At 38.3% G+C, this 16,024-nt stretch overlaps 1 protein-coding gene across 1 annotated transcript; it reads right to left on the bottom strand.

The window, feature by feature from the left end:
* Window positions 1-13,128: 13,128 nt before the first annotated feature.
* LOC125871930 (CBS domain-containing protein CBSX3, mitochondrial) lies at window positions 13,129-15,647 on the bottom strand. The gene is made up of 6 exons (XM_049552651.1): window positions 15,512-15,647; window positions 14,686-14,958; window positions 14,527-14,608; window positions 13,767-13,840; window positions 13,550-13,610; window positions 13,129-13,461 (listed from the first exon to the last, which is right to left on the bottom strand). The coding sequence occupies exons 2-6, from the start codon at window positions 14,950-14,952 to the stop codon at window positions 13,319-13,321; spliced, it is 627 nt and encodes a 208-aa protein (XP_049408608.1). The 5' UTR covers window positions 14,953-14,958; window positions 15,512-15,647; the 3' UTR covers window positions 13,129-13,318.
* Window positions 15,648-16,024: the final 377 nt, after the last annotated feature.

The following is a 16,024-nucleotide window of genomic DNA, read 5'->3' as shown; positions in this document are numbered from 1 at the left end:
AAAAAAATTAGATAGTGCTGGCACCACCACTTCCACATGTGGTGAAATAGTTAAAAAAAACAAGAATTTAACGAGCCGGCACGATACTATTGGATCGGGTGTCACGTTCCGACACGATATTTGTCATGACCCAGGGGTACCCCCTAGATGTAACAAGGCACATAGAACCCCGAAAGGTACCATGTAAGCCACTTAGCATATCATAACATAAAGCATTAGAACAATAAGAGTAAAAACGCATTTCAAGTCCAAAATTTTCATAAAGGAAAGCGGAAGTCTAGACTTGTCTCAACATAGCCATCTATTACAATACTTGAATCAAATAGGGACACAACCCATACAACATAATCCGAAAGGGAAATACAAGAATGAAACTACTAAATGAAAACATCCGTCCTCGAATCATGAGGACTCACCAACAAGCTAGGAGAAATGAGCAAATCCAAGCTTTAGCCACAATAAGGACCACCTTGAGAACCGCACCCTACACTTGGGGAAAATGTAGGAAAATATGGGTTAGTACAAAAATGCACTATGTATGATAGCAATGCATAAAAATCATGAAAACATGCTATAAAAGGGACATTTTAGTTGAATGCATGCAATTTACTAAGTTAAGCATCATTTTGAAGATTATGGAAAAGCACAAGTCATAAGCATAATCAACTCATAGATCATCATACCATAAGAGGAACACACCATAAATATCCTCAAAGCATACTTGTACAATGCATGAATAAGATCTCATAATCTCACCCATACTAAGTAAAGCTTCTTGAGTAGCTATAATCCATAATTCATATTCTTGTTCATACTAGCATAGTGGGATAAGCCTTAACCGACATAGACCATGTGAGCTTAACATGGAATCCGGTGTCTACCCTACACCGAAAAGGGGTTATCCTACTTGCCTAAGGTTGAATCATACTCTTAGCTTAGGTGGATCCACTAGCTAAATACCTATGAGGGCACATAGTTTATGGGATAAGGGGATTGCTACTAGAAAACCCAGCCTCTACTAAATTGAGGGCTTCTATCCCAAGAGATTGCTCCTAGAAACCCGACCTCTACAATCGTGAGGGCTTCCATCTCATATCACTATCCACTCGGTGCTAAGAATTAATTCCCACGGAGTTCATATTAAGTCTCGACTTAATTTCATATTCATGGAAGAATGTCTTGACACTCAATCCAACATAACTCTTACTATAGCTCATAGATTCAATAGGTGAGAATAGCCTTTCAACCTTAGAATCATCATATTGTGAGAAAACCTTTCATATCATATCATATCATATTCATACATAGGTATGTATATGAGGATAACCTTTCAACAACACAACAACTAGATCATAATCATAATCACTTTACTCTCAAAGTGTTCTTAAATCATATACATAAATCTCAGAATCATGCATAATTCTCATACTTTACCCTTCAAGGACCATAGATCATATTCCATCAACACATCTATAATTACTACATTAGACATGGATGATAACATTATTCAAATAGCTCAATTACTATAAACATAATCTCATAATATCCTTCTTTCATCAATTCACCCACATCACAAGGTCATAATTTGGGAATAGGGGGATTTCAACATAAAAACCATAATAAATCATCAATTCAATCATAATATAAAGTAATTAAATCATTAAAATCGTTTTAAAAAGGAATCCATGACTTGGAGTCAAACCCTAGCTTTTGGGGAATTTCTATCTTTAAAATTGAGTTTTGAAGGGACTCCATGGATGAATTCTATCCATGGATGAAGAGCTACCATACCTTAGCAATAAAATTCAATGAATTTGAGGAGAAAACCTTGCTCCTTCAACCCTAGCTCCAACTTCCTTCTTCTTCTTCCTTGAAGTTCTAAAGAGAGAATTTTGGGGAAAAGTTAGTTTTGATTTGGGATTTTGGAATTATGAGGAAGATGACTTAATTTAGGGGTCTTACATCATTATATGGTTAGTCTAAATTTAGTGTAAAATGACGTCACTTAATATTAACTAAAACCGGAAAACCCCAAAGTACCCTTCAACTAACTTACCAAAACCGTTCACAGGTGACCACCCATGACCATGGTCTGTGGATAGACCCACGTGGTGTGCTGGTGAACCATGGGTGGAGTTACTGGAGCCTGTTTCTGAGGCCTTGGCCCACGACCCCTCACCCACGGGGCGTGGGCTGACCCACAAGGCGTGAGTCCCCTCCGTGGGTCACTGCCAGGCAGTTTCTAAGGGTTCTCCTCAAGGACCCTTGGTTGGTCCTTGGGGGTCGTACCTTAACTTTCTAACACAAAACCCTATATTTTTAGGTACGGGGAGGTACCTTCATGACTCTAACCTTCACATCAAGCTCTAGTTTAGCCTACTAGTTTTCGGAGTGTTACAATATCTCCCCCTTGGGAACATTCGTCCTCGAATGACGATCTAGACACCTTACGAAATAAAAGACTCAGAACTAGCAACCCATCATGCATGAAACATCAAAATAATGCCCAATTCAAAGGAGGAAACTTCAACTCCATCTCAAACATAATCAATGCAACACAAGGAAGTAGAAACTACATCTAACAACCTATTATGCATGAAGCTCAACATTTCTCATATTCATAGGAGAGGAACTACCTTCTCCAACTAAAAGCATGTTCAACACAATATCATGGAGTCAATATGCAATTACTCTCAAAAGCATATTAAAGCATGTTCATCAACTCATCTCATGAAGTCAAATAGGCAACTCATACTAAATGCACAACAATATGAGGATCATAAATCATGAAAACCCATTTTCTTAGTAAACATGAATTTCATCAAGAACATGCATAACATAAGGAAATCATGGGAAAAACACATATAACACACATGACTCCCAAAATACTAAAACTCAAGAGGAACTATTTACCTAAACCTTGAATAGGAGTAGAAGGAAAGAGATGAGGATATCGGGACTTCATATCGGCCTTGGCCTCCCAAGTAGCACCCTCAACTAAATGATTTCTCCATAAAACCTTCATGGAAGCTATTTCCTTGTTTCTCAATCTCTTGACTTGCCGGTTTACCGGAACATCTTCATGTGAAAGACTTTCATCAACTCCCAGCCCTCTTAGGAGAATAATGGATGCCGAATCTCCAATACACTTCTTAAGAATATAAACATGAAATACCGGATGAACCGGGGCCAACTCATTTGGAAAATCCAACTCATAGGCAACCTTCCCAATACGTTTCAAAATTTGATAGGGGCCTACATATCGGGGACTAAGTTTCCCTTTCTTGCCAAATCTCATCACACCCTTCATGGGTGAGATTTTTAAATAGACCCAATTATTTACTTCAAATTGTAGATCCCTTCTTCTCACATCGGCATAAGACTTTTGTCTACTTTGAGCCGTTCTCAACCTTTCTCTAATAAGCGAAACTTTCTCAATGGCTTCATAAACTAGCTCGGGACCTATCAAAGCGACTTCACCCACCTCAAACCAACCAATCGGAGACCTACATCTCCTACCATACAAGGCTTCAAAGGGAGCCATACCGATACTTGAGTGATAACTATTATTGTAGGCAAATTCTATTAATGGCAAGTGGTCATCCCAATTACCCTTGAAGTCTATAACACATGCCCTCAACATGTCTTCTAATGTTTGGATGATACGCTCCGCTTGACCATCGGTTTGGGGATGAAAAGTTGTGCTAAGCTTGACCTTAGTACCAAGCCCCTTTTGGAATGAATTCCAAAAGTGAGAAGTAAATTGAGTACCCCGATCTGAAATAATAGATAGAGTAACTTCATGCAATTTCACTACTTCCCTTATATACAACTTAGCATAGTCTTTCGCCGAATAAGAAACTTTAACGGGAATAAATTGGGCTGATTTTGTCATCTAATCTATAATGACCTAAATAGAATCGAGTTGCCTTCGAGTGCGAGGCAAACCCACAATAAAGTCCATGTTTACATCTTCCCACTTCCAAGTGGGAATACTTATATCTTGGGAAAATCCTCCCGGCCTTTGATGCTAAACCTTAACTTGTTGACAATTAGGACATTTGGCTACAAATCCCGCAATATCTTTCTTCATACCATTCCACCAATAGACTTCCCGTAGATCACAATACATCTTGGTGGCTCCTGGATGAATAGAATACCGAGAACTTTGAGCTTCCTCTAAAATTTGTTCCCTCAAACCATCAACATTCGAAACACATAACCGACCTTGGTACCTAAGCACCCCATCTCCCCCTTGGGAGAAATCCTCAACGGACTTTTTAAGTACCGACTCTTTCAACTCAACTAATAAAGGATCAAGGTCTTGCTTAGACTTCACATCCATCACAAAGGACGATTCAGAATCATTATGGACCATGACACCACCCTTGGTGGAATCCACTAGTTGAACACCTAGTCGAGCCAACCTATTCACATCACGAACCAATTCTTTCTTCTCATCCTCTACATAAGCCACACTACCCATGGATAATCTACTAAGTGCATCCTCTACTACATTAGCTTTGTCGGGGTGATAAAAGACACTTATGTCATAATCCTTTAATAATTCTAACCACCTTCGTTGACGAAGATTCAAGTCCTTTTGACTAAACAAATATTGAAGACCCTTGTGATCGAACATCCACATGGACCCCATACAAATAATGCCTCCATATTTTTAAGGCAAACACAACCGCCGCTAATTCAAGATCATGGGTAGGATAATGCTTCTCATGGACTTTAAGTTGCCTTAAAGCATAGGTAATCACTTTACCGTTTTGCATGAGGACACATCCCAACCCCACTCTAGAGGCATCACAGTATACTACGAAACGATTTGTACCCTATGGTAAGGTCAACACCGGAGCGGAAGTAAGTCTATCTTTCAACTCTTGGAAACTTTTCTCGCAAGCTTCCGACCACACAAACTTAGCTTTCTTTTGAGTCAAAGTCGTCAACAGAGAAGCAATGGAGGAAAACCCCTTAAAAAACCTCCTATAGTAACCGACCAAACCCAAAAAGCTTCTAATGTCGGAAAGAGTTAGAGGTCTAGGCCAACTCTTGACCGCATTCGTCTTCTTAGGATCTACCTCAATACCCTTGCTTGATATAATATGACCAAAAAAAGCTACGAACCTTAACCAAAATTCACACTTGCTAAACTTTGCAAAAAGTTGTTGGTCCTTAAGAACTTGCAATACAATTCTCAAATGGTCCACATGTTCATTCTCACTCCTTGAATAGATCAAAATGTCATCGATAAACACAATCACAAACATGTCTAGGTATTGCCTAAACACTCTATTCATCAAATCCATAAATGCCGCCAGAGCATTAGTCAACCCAAACGACATTTCTAGGAATTCATAATGACCATATCGAGTTCAGAAAGCCGTCTTGGGAATATCAACCCCTCTCATCCTCAATTTGTGATAACCCGAACGAAGATCAATCTTAGATAAATAGCTAGCCCTTTGAAGTTGGTCAAACAAATAATCAATTCTCGAAAGGGGATATTTATTCTTAATGGTCACTTTATTCAATTGACGATAGTCCATGCACATTCTAAGAGACCCATATTCTTTCTAACAAACAATACGGGAGCATACTCGGTCGGATAAAACCCTTATCTAGCAAATCCTTTAGTTTCTCATTCAACTCTTTTAACTCCGCTGGAGCCATTCTATAAGGAAGAATTGAGATAGGTTGCGTCCGGAAGAAGGTCAATACCAAAATCTATTTTCCGCTTGGGAGGAATACCGGGCAATCATTAGGGAAAACATTCGGGAACTTATTTACTACCAGAACTGACTCTAGAGAAGGGGTTTCAGATTCAACATCCCTCACCCTAACAAAATGGTAAATACATTATTTGGAGATAATTTTCCTAGCTTTAAGACAAGAGACAAATTGACCTCTAGACATAGAATTTCCCCCATTCCACTCTAAGATAGACTCATTTAGGAATTGGAATTTCACCACCCGAGTCCTACAATCGATAGAGGCATAACATGCATACAACCAATCCATACCCAAAATCACATCGAAGTCTAACATATCTAACTCTACCAAATCCACCAAAGTAAATCTATGGGATAAGGAAATGGGACATCACCTATAGACTCTCTCAGCCACCACCGAGTCACCAACCAGGGTGGAGACCAAAAAAGGTTCTTATAACACTTCGGGGATCATATCAAACTTCATGGCCACATAAGCTGTCACAAAGGACAAAGTAGCACCGGGATATAACAAGGCATATACATCAATAGAAAAGACTTTTAACATTACGGTCACAACATTCGAAGAGCTCTCTTGGTCACCTCGGGATTGAAGAGCATAAAAGTGGTTTTGCTTTGGGGCATTGGAGTTTGAACCGCTTGGAGGAGCTTGTTTGCCTTCTCTCCCCTTGGCCATGAGCATCGGGAAATCTCTCATCGTGTAGCCACTCTTTCCACAACCATAGCAATCGTCCGAGCCAACTAAGCACTTACCATCATGTTTTCTTCCATATTTTGCACAATTGGGCCTAGCCACATAAGCACCACCACTATTACCTCCTTGAGGTTTAGGGTTAGACACCCTATCCTTGTTGACCCTTGGGGGAGTACTAAAGGAGCCTTGGTGAAACGACCCCAAAAATGCCCGAAAATGTGCTTCGAAAACACCTAAAATTGTAATTTCCATATATCTCAAAATCCGTGCATCATTTCGGAAATTCGACTTCATATTCTTATTCAGGGGGTCAAATTGAGTGGGAAATGAGTCTAACCCGAATTTTAGAACAACCGTATCAAAATTCGAAAATCGCAAAAAATGCGATTTTGAGGGTCAACTTTAAAGGGGCATATCTCTCAGCACACAAGGAACTGGAAGGAGCTCAAACTATCAAAATTAAAGCTCTGTGAGTTAGCTTTCCAACGCAATTTGTTTCACCTCATTCCGAGTTAGGATGAAGGAGTTATGACCATTTTCGTAAAACCTGTCCGGCAGAAAATGCAAATTCCAGTAGCCGAAAACACTGTTCACCCGCCTCAATTTTTTTTCTAAGTGTTGGGACGTTTTTTTATAAAAAGGGGACATATCCATACTTAGTCATTTAACTTCAAAACATCCAAAAACTCTCTCTAAACCCTCTCCAAAAATTCCACCAAGATCATCAACCAAATTCAAGGATCCCAAGCTTTAATTCCGGATTCAAGATTCAATCTCAAGCAATTCTCCATTCCAATCTTCATCAAGAATTCTCCAAAGTTGAGGTATGTGGGTTGATTGTGGAAACCTTCCTTTCCACAAGTCCAACCATTTATCCTCTATTTTACTTCAAGTTTATGGGTCCTTATGATCATTTATGAACTCTTGAATTATGGAATTATTACTACACATCCTATTATGGTCTATTTTTGTATATTATCATGAAATGGAATGATTATATGATGTTTATGGTTTTCATGCCTCCATGATCAAATTATGAAGGTTGTTATATATGTATATATATATGTATGTTGTTGGTGGGCTGTTTTATATGGATTTTGAAATTGGTTGGACTTAGTACTCTTGAAACACATGATTTTATTTACATGAACAAGTAGCCCACCATATGTTTGATAAAATGCCATTTATAGAATTCTTATGAAATGGAAGGTCCAATGTACGTCCTATGAGTCGGATGATTATATAAGTATTGAAATGATGATGAAATGGATACATGTATATGATTTTCTCTATATAGTGTGTGAGTCGACCAAGCCTAGCTCGGGGGGTTGTAGGCCCGGGTAACCGTATCAAGGGGTTGGTACCTTGGTTGCCTAGTACGGGGGGTAGTAGGCCCGTATAACCGTATCGAGGGGTTTGTACCTTGGTTGCCTAGTACGGGGGGTAGTAGGCCCGTATAACCATATCGAGGGGTTTGTACCTTGGTCCCTAGCTCGGGGGGTGGTAGGCCCGGGTAACCACATTGAGGGGTTTGTACCTCTTTCGCCTCTCCAAGGGGGTGGTAGGCCTTGGAAATACTATATTGATGGTCACTCACTACACATATACTATGCCCTACTAAATATGATTTTTATATAAGCATCATTATACATATCATCTCATTAATATGCTATCTATCGGGTACGATTATGCATTTTGCCTATGATGTCCATCCCTTGTTGCATTGCATTGCATCCCATATACTTAGTACATTCAAACGTACTAACGCATACTCTATGCCTACATGATGTCACCATGTAGGGACCGGAGCACCGCTTGACCCTCGTCCTCCGCGTGGCTAATACGATTTTCTATCAAGGTTATTGGTGAGTCCTCCATTCCGGGGACGTTGCTTATGATCTTTTGCTATGTATAAGACTTTTCCTTTTAGTTATGTTTTGACTATGAGGGTGAGCCCAGTTGTTTGTCTTGGCCCCCGCTAAAGTACCTATGTTTAGAGGTGGTGTTGGACAAGTTGTGTATTATGTTTGAGCTTGATTCATCTATGGTATTTATGTATCATTTCTTCTTCTTTTTTTCTTGCTCCCTTAGTCCCGATTTCCCCCTTGATTATGCTTATCGCTTATGGTCATTTTAATTGCTTCCGCGACCAATGATGTGTAAGATACGCTATGAGGCTTGTTTGGGGTTCCTTCGGGTTCCCCATTCGCCGGTCACGTCTAGGCCCTAGGCTTGGGTCGTGACACTTGGTTGGAAAACCTTTGTTTAAACCTTGGTCGACCTTGTCCACCAGACCTAGCATTGGAGAAGTTCCCATCACCGGTCCTAGCTCTTTTCACCTCCCTATTATTTTTCTTGAGTTTCTCTTCCTTTATTTGTTAAGCATACACCATAAGACGTGAGATATCCATATCATGATGGAGCATTGCCGAACTACATTCTTTTACTACTAAGCCGGACACCCCCGTCAAAAGCCTACTCATCTCATCCCTCGAATCTGCCACTATAGTTGGAGCATACTTGGACAATTGAGTGAATTTTAGACATCCCTTGAATCTGCCACTATAGTTGGAGCATACTTGGACAATTGAGTGAATTTTAGTGCATACTCTTTCATGCTCATGCTTCCTTGATGAAGATTAATGAACTTTTCCACCTTAGCTTCCCTCAACTCTCAGGGAAAGAACCTATCAAAAAATGTCGATTTAAAAACTTCCCACTCCATGGGACCTGCTCCTACCGGCCTATTGCTCTTTCATTGATTATACCATACTTGTGCAACACTTTTCAATTGGTAAGTGGCCAACTCCGCTTTCTCTACCGAAGTCACCCCCATAATAGCAAGTATTTTATAAACCTCTTCCAAAAATTCTTGAGGATTCTCTTCCAGTTTGGAGCCATGAAATTCGGGAGGGTTCATTCTAGCAAAATTCCTAACCCTTGAAGTAGCCGAATTCACATGAGTCACAACATCTCTATTGGCATAAGCCGTCACTGCTTGAGCTTGAGTCTTCAAAGCTTGGACCAACATTTGAAAAGCCGACCTAACCTCCACATCCGATATAGCCGAAAGATTAATCAGAGCTTGATTAGCTTGAGGAGCTTCTTCTTTCACATTGTCACCCTCCATTCTTCTTGCGTTTGCCCTTCTTGTATTCATATCCTGAAGACACAAGAGAAAGATTAGGAGAGGGACTTTATAGAGTTAGACTCTGGCATGACTTAAGAGTAATGAAAGAAGTGTAGTTTCCTAAACATCTTCTAGCCTCTCATTCATAAGTGTGGCGCGCTTCACACTTATGAACAAGACTCTATTAGACATGTCTTACGAGATATCATCCTAGAATCATTCTAAACCTAGAGCTCTGATTACCAAGTTTGTCACGACCCAGGGTACCCCTAGATGTAACAAGGCACATAGAATCCCGAAAGGTATCATGTAAGCCACTAACTAAGCATATCATAACATAACGCATTAGAACAATAAGAGTAAAAACGCATTTCAAGTCCAATTTTTTTATAAAGGAAAACGGAAGTCTAGACTTGTCCCAACATAGCCATCTATTATAATAATTGAATTATATAGAGACACAACCCATACAACATAATCCGAAAGGAAAATACAAGAATGAAACTACTACGTGAAAACATCTGTCTTCGAATCACGAGGACTCACCAACAAGCTAGGAGAAATGAGCAAATCTAAGCTTTAGCCACAATGAGGATTACCTTGAGAACATACCCTACACTTGAGGAAAATATGGGTTAGTACAAATATGCACTAAGTATGATAGTCATGCATAAAAATCATGAAATTATGCTAAAATGGACATTTAAGTTGAATGCATGCAATTTACTAAGTTAAAGCATCATTTTGAAGATAATGGAAAAGCATAATCAACTCACAAATCATCATACCATAAGAGGAACATACCATAAATACCCTCAAAGCATACTTGTGCAATGCATGAATAAGATCCCATAATCTCACCCATACTAAGTAAAGCTTCTTGAGTAGCTATAGTCCATAATTCATATTCTTGTTCATACTAGCATAGTGGGATACGCCTTAACCGACATAGACCATGTGAGCTTAACATATAATCAAATGTCTACCCCACACCGTAAAGAGGTTGTCCTACTTGCCTAAGGTAGAACCATACTCTTAGCTTTGGTGGATCCACTAGCTAAATACCTATGAGGGCACATAGTTTATGGATAAGGGGATTGCTACTAGAAAACCCGGCCTCCACTATCGTGAGGGCTTCTATCCCAAGAGATTGCTTCTAGAAACTTGGTCTCTACTATCGTGAGGGCTTCCATCTCATATCACTATCCACTCGGTGCTAAGAATTAATTCCCACGGAGTTCATATTAAGTCTTGACTTAATTTCATATTCATGGAAGAATGTCTTGACACTCAATCCAATATAACTCCTACTATAGGTCATAGATTAAATAGGTGAGAATAGTCTTTCAACCTTAGAATCATCATATTGTGAGAAAACCTTTCACATCATATCATATTCGTACATAGGTATGTGTATGAGGATAACCTTTCAACAACACAACAACTAGATCATAATCATAATCACTTTACTCTCAAAGTGTTCTTAAAGCATATACATATATCTCATAATCGTGCATAATTCTCATACTTTACCCTTCAAGGACCATAGATCATATTCCATCAATACATCTAGAATTACTACATTAGACATGGATGATAACATTATTCAAATAGCTCAATTATTACAAGCATAATCTCATAATATCCTTCTTTTATCAATTCACCCACATCACAATGTCATAATTTGGGAATAGGGGGATTTCATGGATTCTTAGGGATTTCAACATAAAAACCATAATAAATCATCAATACAATCATAATATAAAGTAATTAAATCATTAGAATTATTTTTGAAAGGAATCCACGACTTGGAGTCAAACTCTAGCTTTTGGGGAATTTCTATCTTTGAAATTGAGTTTTGAAGGGACTCCATGGATGAATTTTATCCATGGATGAAGAGCTACCATACCTTAGCAATGAAATCTAATGAATTTGAGGATAAAACCTTGCTCCTTCAACCCTAGCTCTAACTTCCTTTTTTTCTTCCTTGAAGTTCTAGAGAGAGAATTTTGGAATTATGAGGAAGATGACTTAATTTAGGGGTCTTAAATCATGATAAAGTTAGTCTAAATTTAGTGTAAAACGACGTCACTTAATATTAACTAAAACTAGAAAACCCCAAAGTACCCTTCAACTAACTCACCAAAATTGTTCACAGGTGACCACCCACGACCACGGTTTGTGGATGGACCCACGTGGCGTGCTGGTGAACCGTGGGTGGAGTTACTGGAGCCTGTTTCTGAGGCCTTGACCCATGAACCCTCACCCACAGGGCGTGGGTTGACCCACGAGGCGTGAGTCCCCTCCGTGGGTCATTGTCTCACTGTCAGACAGTTTCTACGGGTTCTCCTAAAGCACCCTTGGTTAGTCCTTGAGGCTCGTACCTTGACGTTCTAACACAAAACCCTATATTTTAGGTACAGGGAGGTACGTTCATGACTTTAACCCTCACGTCAAGCTAGTTTAGCCTCCTAGTTTCCGGAGTGTTACAATAACATTGAATCGGGTGTCACATTCCGGCATGGTAACATTAAAGGGAAACATGTTAAAACAATTTAATGTACTCAATCTCAAGAACTCAATTCCCTAAAAAGCTTGGTGTGGAGGCACGAGTTCGCATGTGTGTTCTTGATATTGTTGACTGATTACGTCCTTACTTTAGTGTTGCTATCACTTGTTCATGTTGGTTGTTTCTTGCCGCCTGTTACGTGTCATTGTTGGTTTTATATTATTACTTATTGCATATTAGTTTCTATTTTGAGTTGACTGATGATACCTATTCAGTACATATTGTCTTGTACTGACCCTTACTTGTGTTTTCTTCATTTTCCTTTTGTGGAGTGCAGTGAGTGTAACATCGAGTTCGACTCGCCCTTAGCTCTTGTCAGTCTCCAGCACATCAGATTTCAGGGTGAGCTATTAATAACTTACAGCTTGTGTTGGATTCTCTCGGTTATGGCATGATGTCCTTAGATTTCTGACATAGACTATTCTACTTATTTATTTTGAGATCTTTAATACTCTTAGACATTGTATTTTGAGAATAGATGTCCTTGATGTGATGACTTTCAGGTTTTGGAGATAATATGTAATAGACTGTAAAGGTTATTTTATTGGTTACTTTAATAAGTTTTGAGCTTCCGCATTATGGTTGTTTTCCCTAAGTTGAACAATCGACATAAGTTGGGGTTGAATTCGTTGGTTCGCTCACTTATGAGGTTAAGCGTGGGTGCTACTCATGACTCATTTTGGATCGCGACACATATAGAATGAGCTGCCTCATTCGTCATAGATATACTCACTGCACTTGTCTAAATATATTTAAAGAACATTCACAGTTACTTGGTACAATCAAAATTCAAGTAATTTTTTTCCTAGTCTACTATGGTTATTTTAATCTTTGTATGTTTAAAAGGTTAGGGAACAATTTGAAGCTAAGAGATAATAATCCCGTTATAGAATATTCATTTTTGAAAACAACATGCGAAAAATAACCTTTTCAGTTTTGGTTAAAGAAACTCACTGGCCAATTGCAAGCAAACCTAATATTTTAAAAACAATAGTAGTGCAGACTGACGGTATCTTATTGATCCCAAAATTAAAAGGCCCATATCCATGGGCAAACATCAAGCTAGAGAAGATGTAAGGATGTCAACATTTACAAGATTAAGAGTTCCCCCAACTCAGACATCTTTAAACTGCAAAGCAGAAACCTTGCAGTCTATCTATTTATTTGTCGTCATCATCATCTATCTAGTAACCTCCTTGTATGAAGGCATTCAACCGGTTCAGCTCTTCCCTGTGCTCACTCACAACAGCACGGACAACATCTCCAATGGACACCATCCCTATCATACCTGTCTGATCGATAACTGGAATGTGCCTGATTCGATTATCTGGCAAGTGAAATATGGAAAAGCACGTGAGATGAATGACAGAAATCTACAAAGGGAGGTACGAGGTTTACTAGGAAATAGCTAGCACCTGTCATCAGTTGCATTGCTTTCAGAACTTTGGTTTCAGGTGTGACGGTGATAAGCTTGTTCTGCAAACACACGCATACAATGATTAGTCATTTTGCATTAATAATGTATACCAAATGCCACATATTTCACAAGGGAGCAAACTCTGCATGCTTTTGACTTTTTATTTCTTCTTTTCTTTTCTTTTCCTCATGATAAGAGGGGCATTAGAGTTTTACCTCCTCCGTCATGATGTCCCCGACCTTTGTTGATTTGGATGATCTTCCCTGTACTATGATTTTCCGAAGATAATCTGGTTGGAGAAAATTAATGAGAAGGTTGAAGAAAAACAGAATAATCAGAACTGTGTGAAATCTTATGTATTTACAACTAGTAAACTTTACTTACAAAACTCGAGAGCAGAAAATGCAACTAGAAAACATTGCCTGTAGGCTATAGCTTAATTCAGAGCATGTTTGGAACTTATGGCTTATAAACCAATAATCATATGTTAGGATTTCTAACTTATGGTTTTGGCTTAAAAACACTTGTTTATTTTACCCAAACAATACAAAACTGCTTAAAAGTTTATTTTGGAACACTTAAAATAAGTCAATCCAAAAGAAATCTCAATTGCATTATTCACAAATACATTTCCTCAGGTGAAAACAACTATAAAATGAAAGAAACAGACAATGTCAGTGACCTTCCCCAATTCGACATTCATGTCAATGCTATCTTATGTCTTATAACTAACATTCACATCGTCACATATAGATTATTAAGTAAATATCCATTTTGCTTACAATTCATTCACATAGATATTCATGAATTAGAGCATTACTAATGAAGGTTGGTCGGTAGTAATATCCCAATAATGTTACAGACGAGGTGAATGAACATGATATAGTTCCTGCTTCCATTATTTGTTGAAACATACAGCTAGATTTGCAGAAATGACTGTTGAAAAAACAAGAAATTAAGATACTAGGTATTTACCCCTCTCTGTAATAATGCCAGCAATTGACTTATTTTCCCCAGATTTGACAACCACCAAGGCTCCTACATTGTGCTGTGTCATCTGGACATAGACACACAGAATGAGTTTCTCATAAAGGATAAAAGTAACAGCATCATAAAATGCAAATACTAACTAACCGATTTGACAGCATCATAAACACTGTCATCTGTAGTACACCAGAGCCAGGAGCCATCAGCACCTTCACCTTTGCCCTTCAAAATGTCAGATATTTTGGTGCTTTCAAAACCATGTTCTTCTATACGAGCAGTTGAAGTTGTTTCCTGGCGCACAAACATAAGGGGCCTCGACACTAGAACTGGATTCACCAATCGGACATGTCGTAAGACAGCACTTTTGAAGACACTTCCATAAGAGAACATTTGCTTGAATCCTCCTCCTTGCATTTTTGCCTATCAATTAATTCAGATTAGCAATCTATATAACAACTTTGGCAATCATAGAAGACAAAGAACATTTTTATTTCAAACAAAAAAGAAGATCCCTAGATGTTTATTTGCTTTATTATTAATAATAAAGAAAAGAAGCTGGACATGCTCCATTTTGCTATTTCTGAAACAAAGGAAATCTGAGCCCTGTTTGTTCAAAACATCAAAACGAGTCTACCGGTAACCAAAACAGTAGGTGTAAAAAGTAGTAATCATTTTATGTGAACAGATCAAAGATGTTTCACCGGATTTAATAAAGAAGACACACCATAAAAGCAAAATTAAAGAAAAGAAAAATGAACAGATCAGAAAAAGACAAGCTGATGTATATATCAATCCAATCGAAGGTATTTGTTTTTCATGTTTTATAATCAAAAGAATGATACTCTACATCTATAGATCTTAGTGATTTCATTGAATCAAATAGAGAAAAACAAAAGAAGAATCATGATCTGGTGTTGTTTGCATAAACAAACAGTAAGATGGAAATTAGAGGAGAAGAAAGAAAAGAAGAGACCTTGACAGAGAAAGTCGGAAGAAAATGAAAAGAAAAAATAAGGGTTTCCAGAACAATTTCTACGAGTTTATCCTATACTTATAACAGGGTAGTAATATGTGTGTCCAAATCGGACCATACACTGTTTTTGTGAGGAAGCAGGAGATGATCGTGACCCTTCACCTTTCCACCACTCACTTAATACCACGGACACTTTACTAGGGGTACCAGACATTTCATCCCTTGTTTTATGCTATTATCATTATGTATGTACCATTATTTTACTCCTTTCTATAAAAAATGGACATTATTTTCATTTTATAATCAAAATAGAAAAAAAATAAGGGTCTGAAAAATATTTCAACTTTGGTCGGATTTACTGTTGTAATACTAAACTTTCATGAGGACCTATTACCTCCCTAGACTATTTAATACCGTATTTTAAACATATATATTTGTCCACGTGGACAAAAAAAATAATATAAAATTATAAATAGTAATGTGTCCACGTGGGCACATATATACCGCACATAT

Source organism: Solanum stenotomum, chromosome 7, assembly GCF_019186545.1.
Source record: "Solanum stenotomum isolate F172 chromosome 7, ASM1918654v1, whole genome shotgun sequence".
Taxonomy (NCBI): Eukaryota; Viridiplantae; Streptophyta; class Magnoliopsida; order Solanales; family Solanaceae; genus Solanum; species Solanum stenotomum.
The sequence above is the reverse complement of the archived record's forward strand: the minus strand, read 5'-3'. Positions and strand labels throughout refer to the sequence as shown.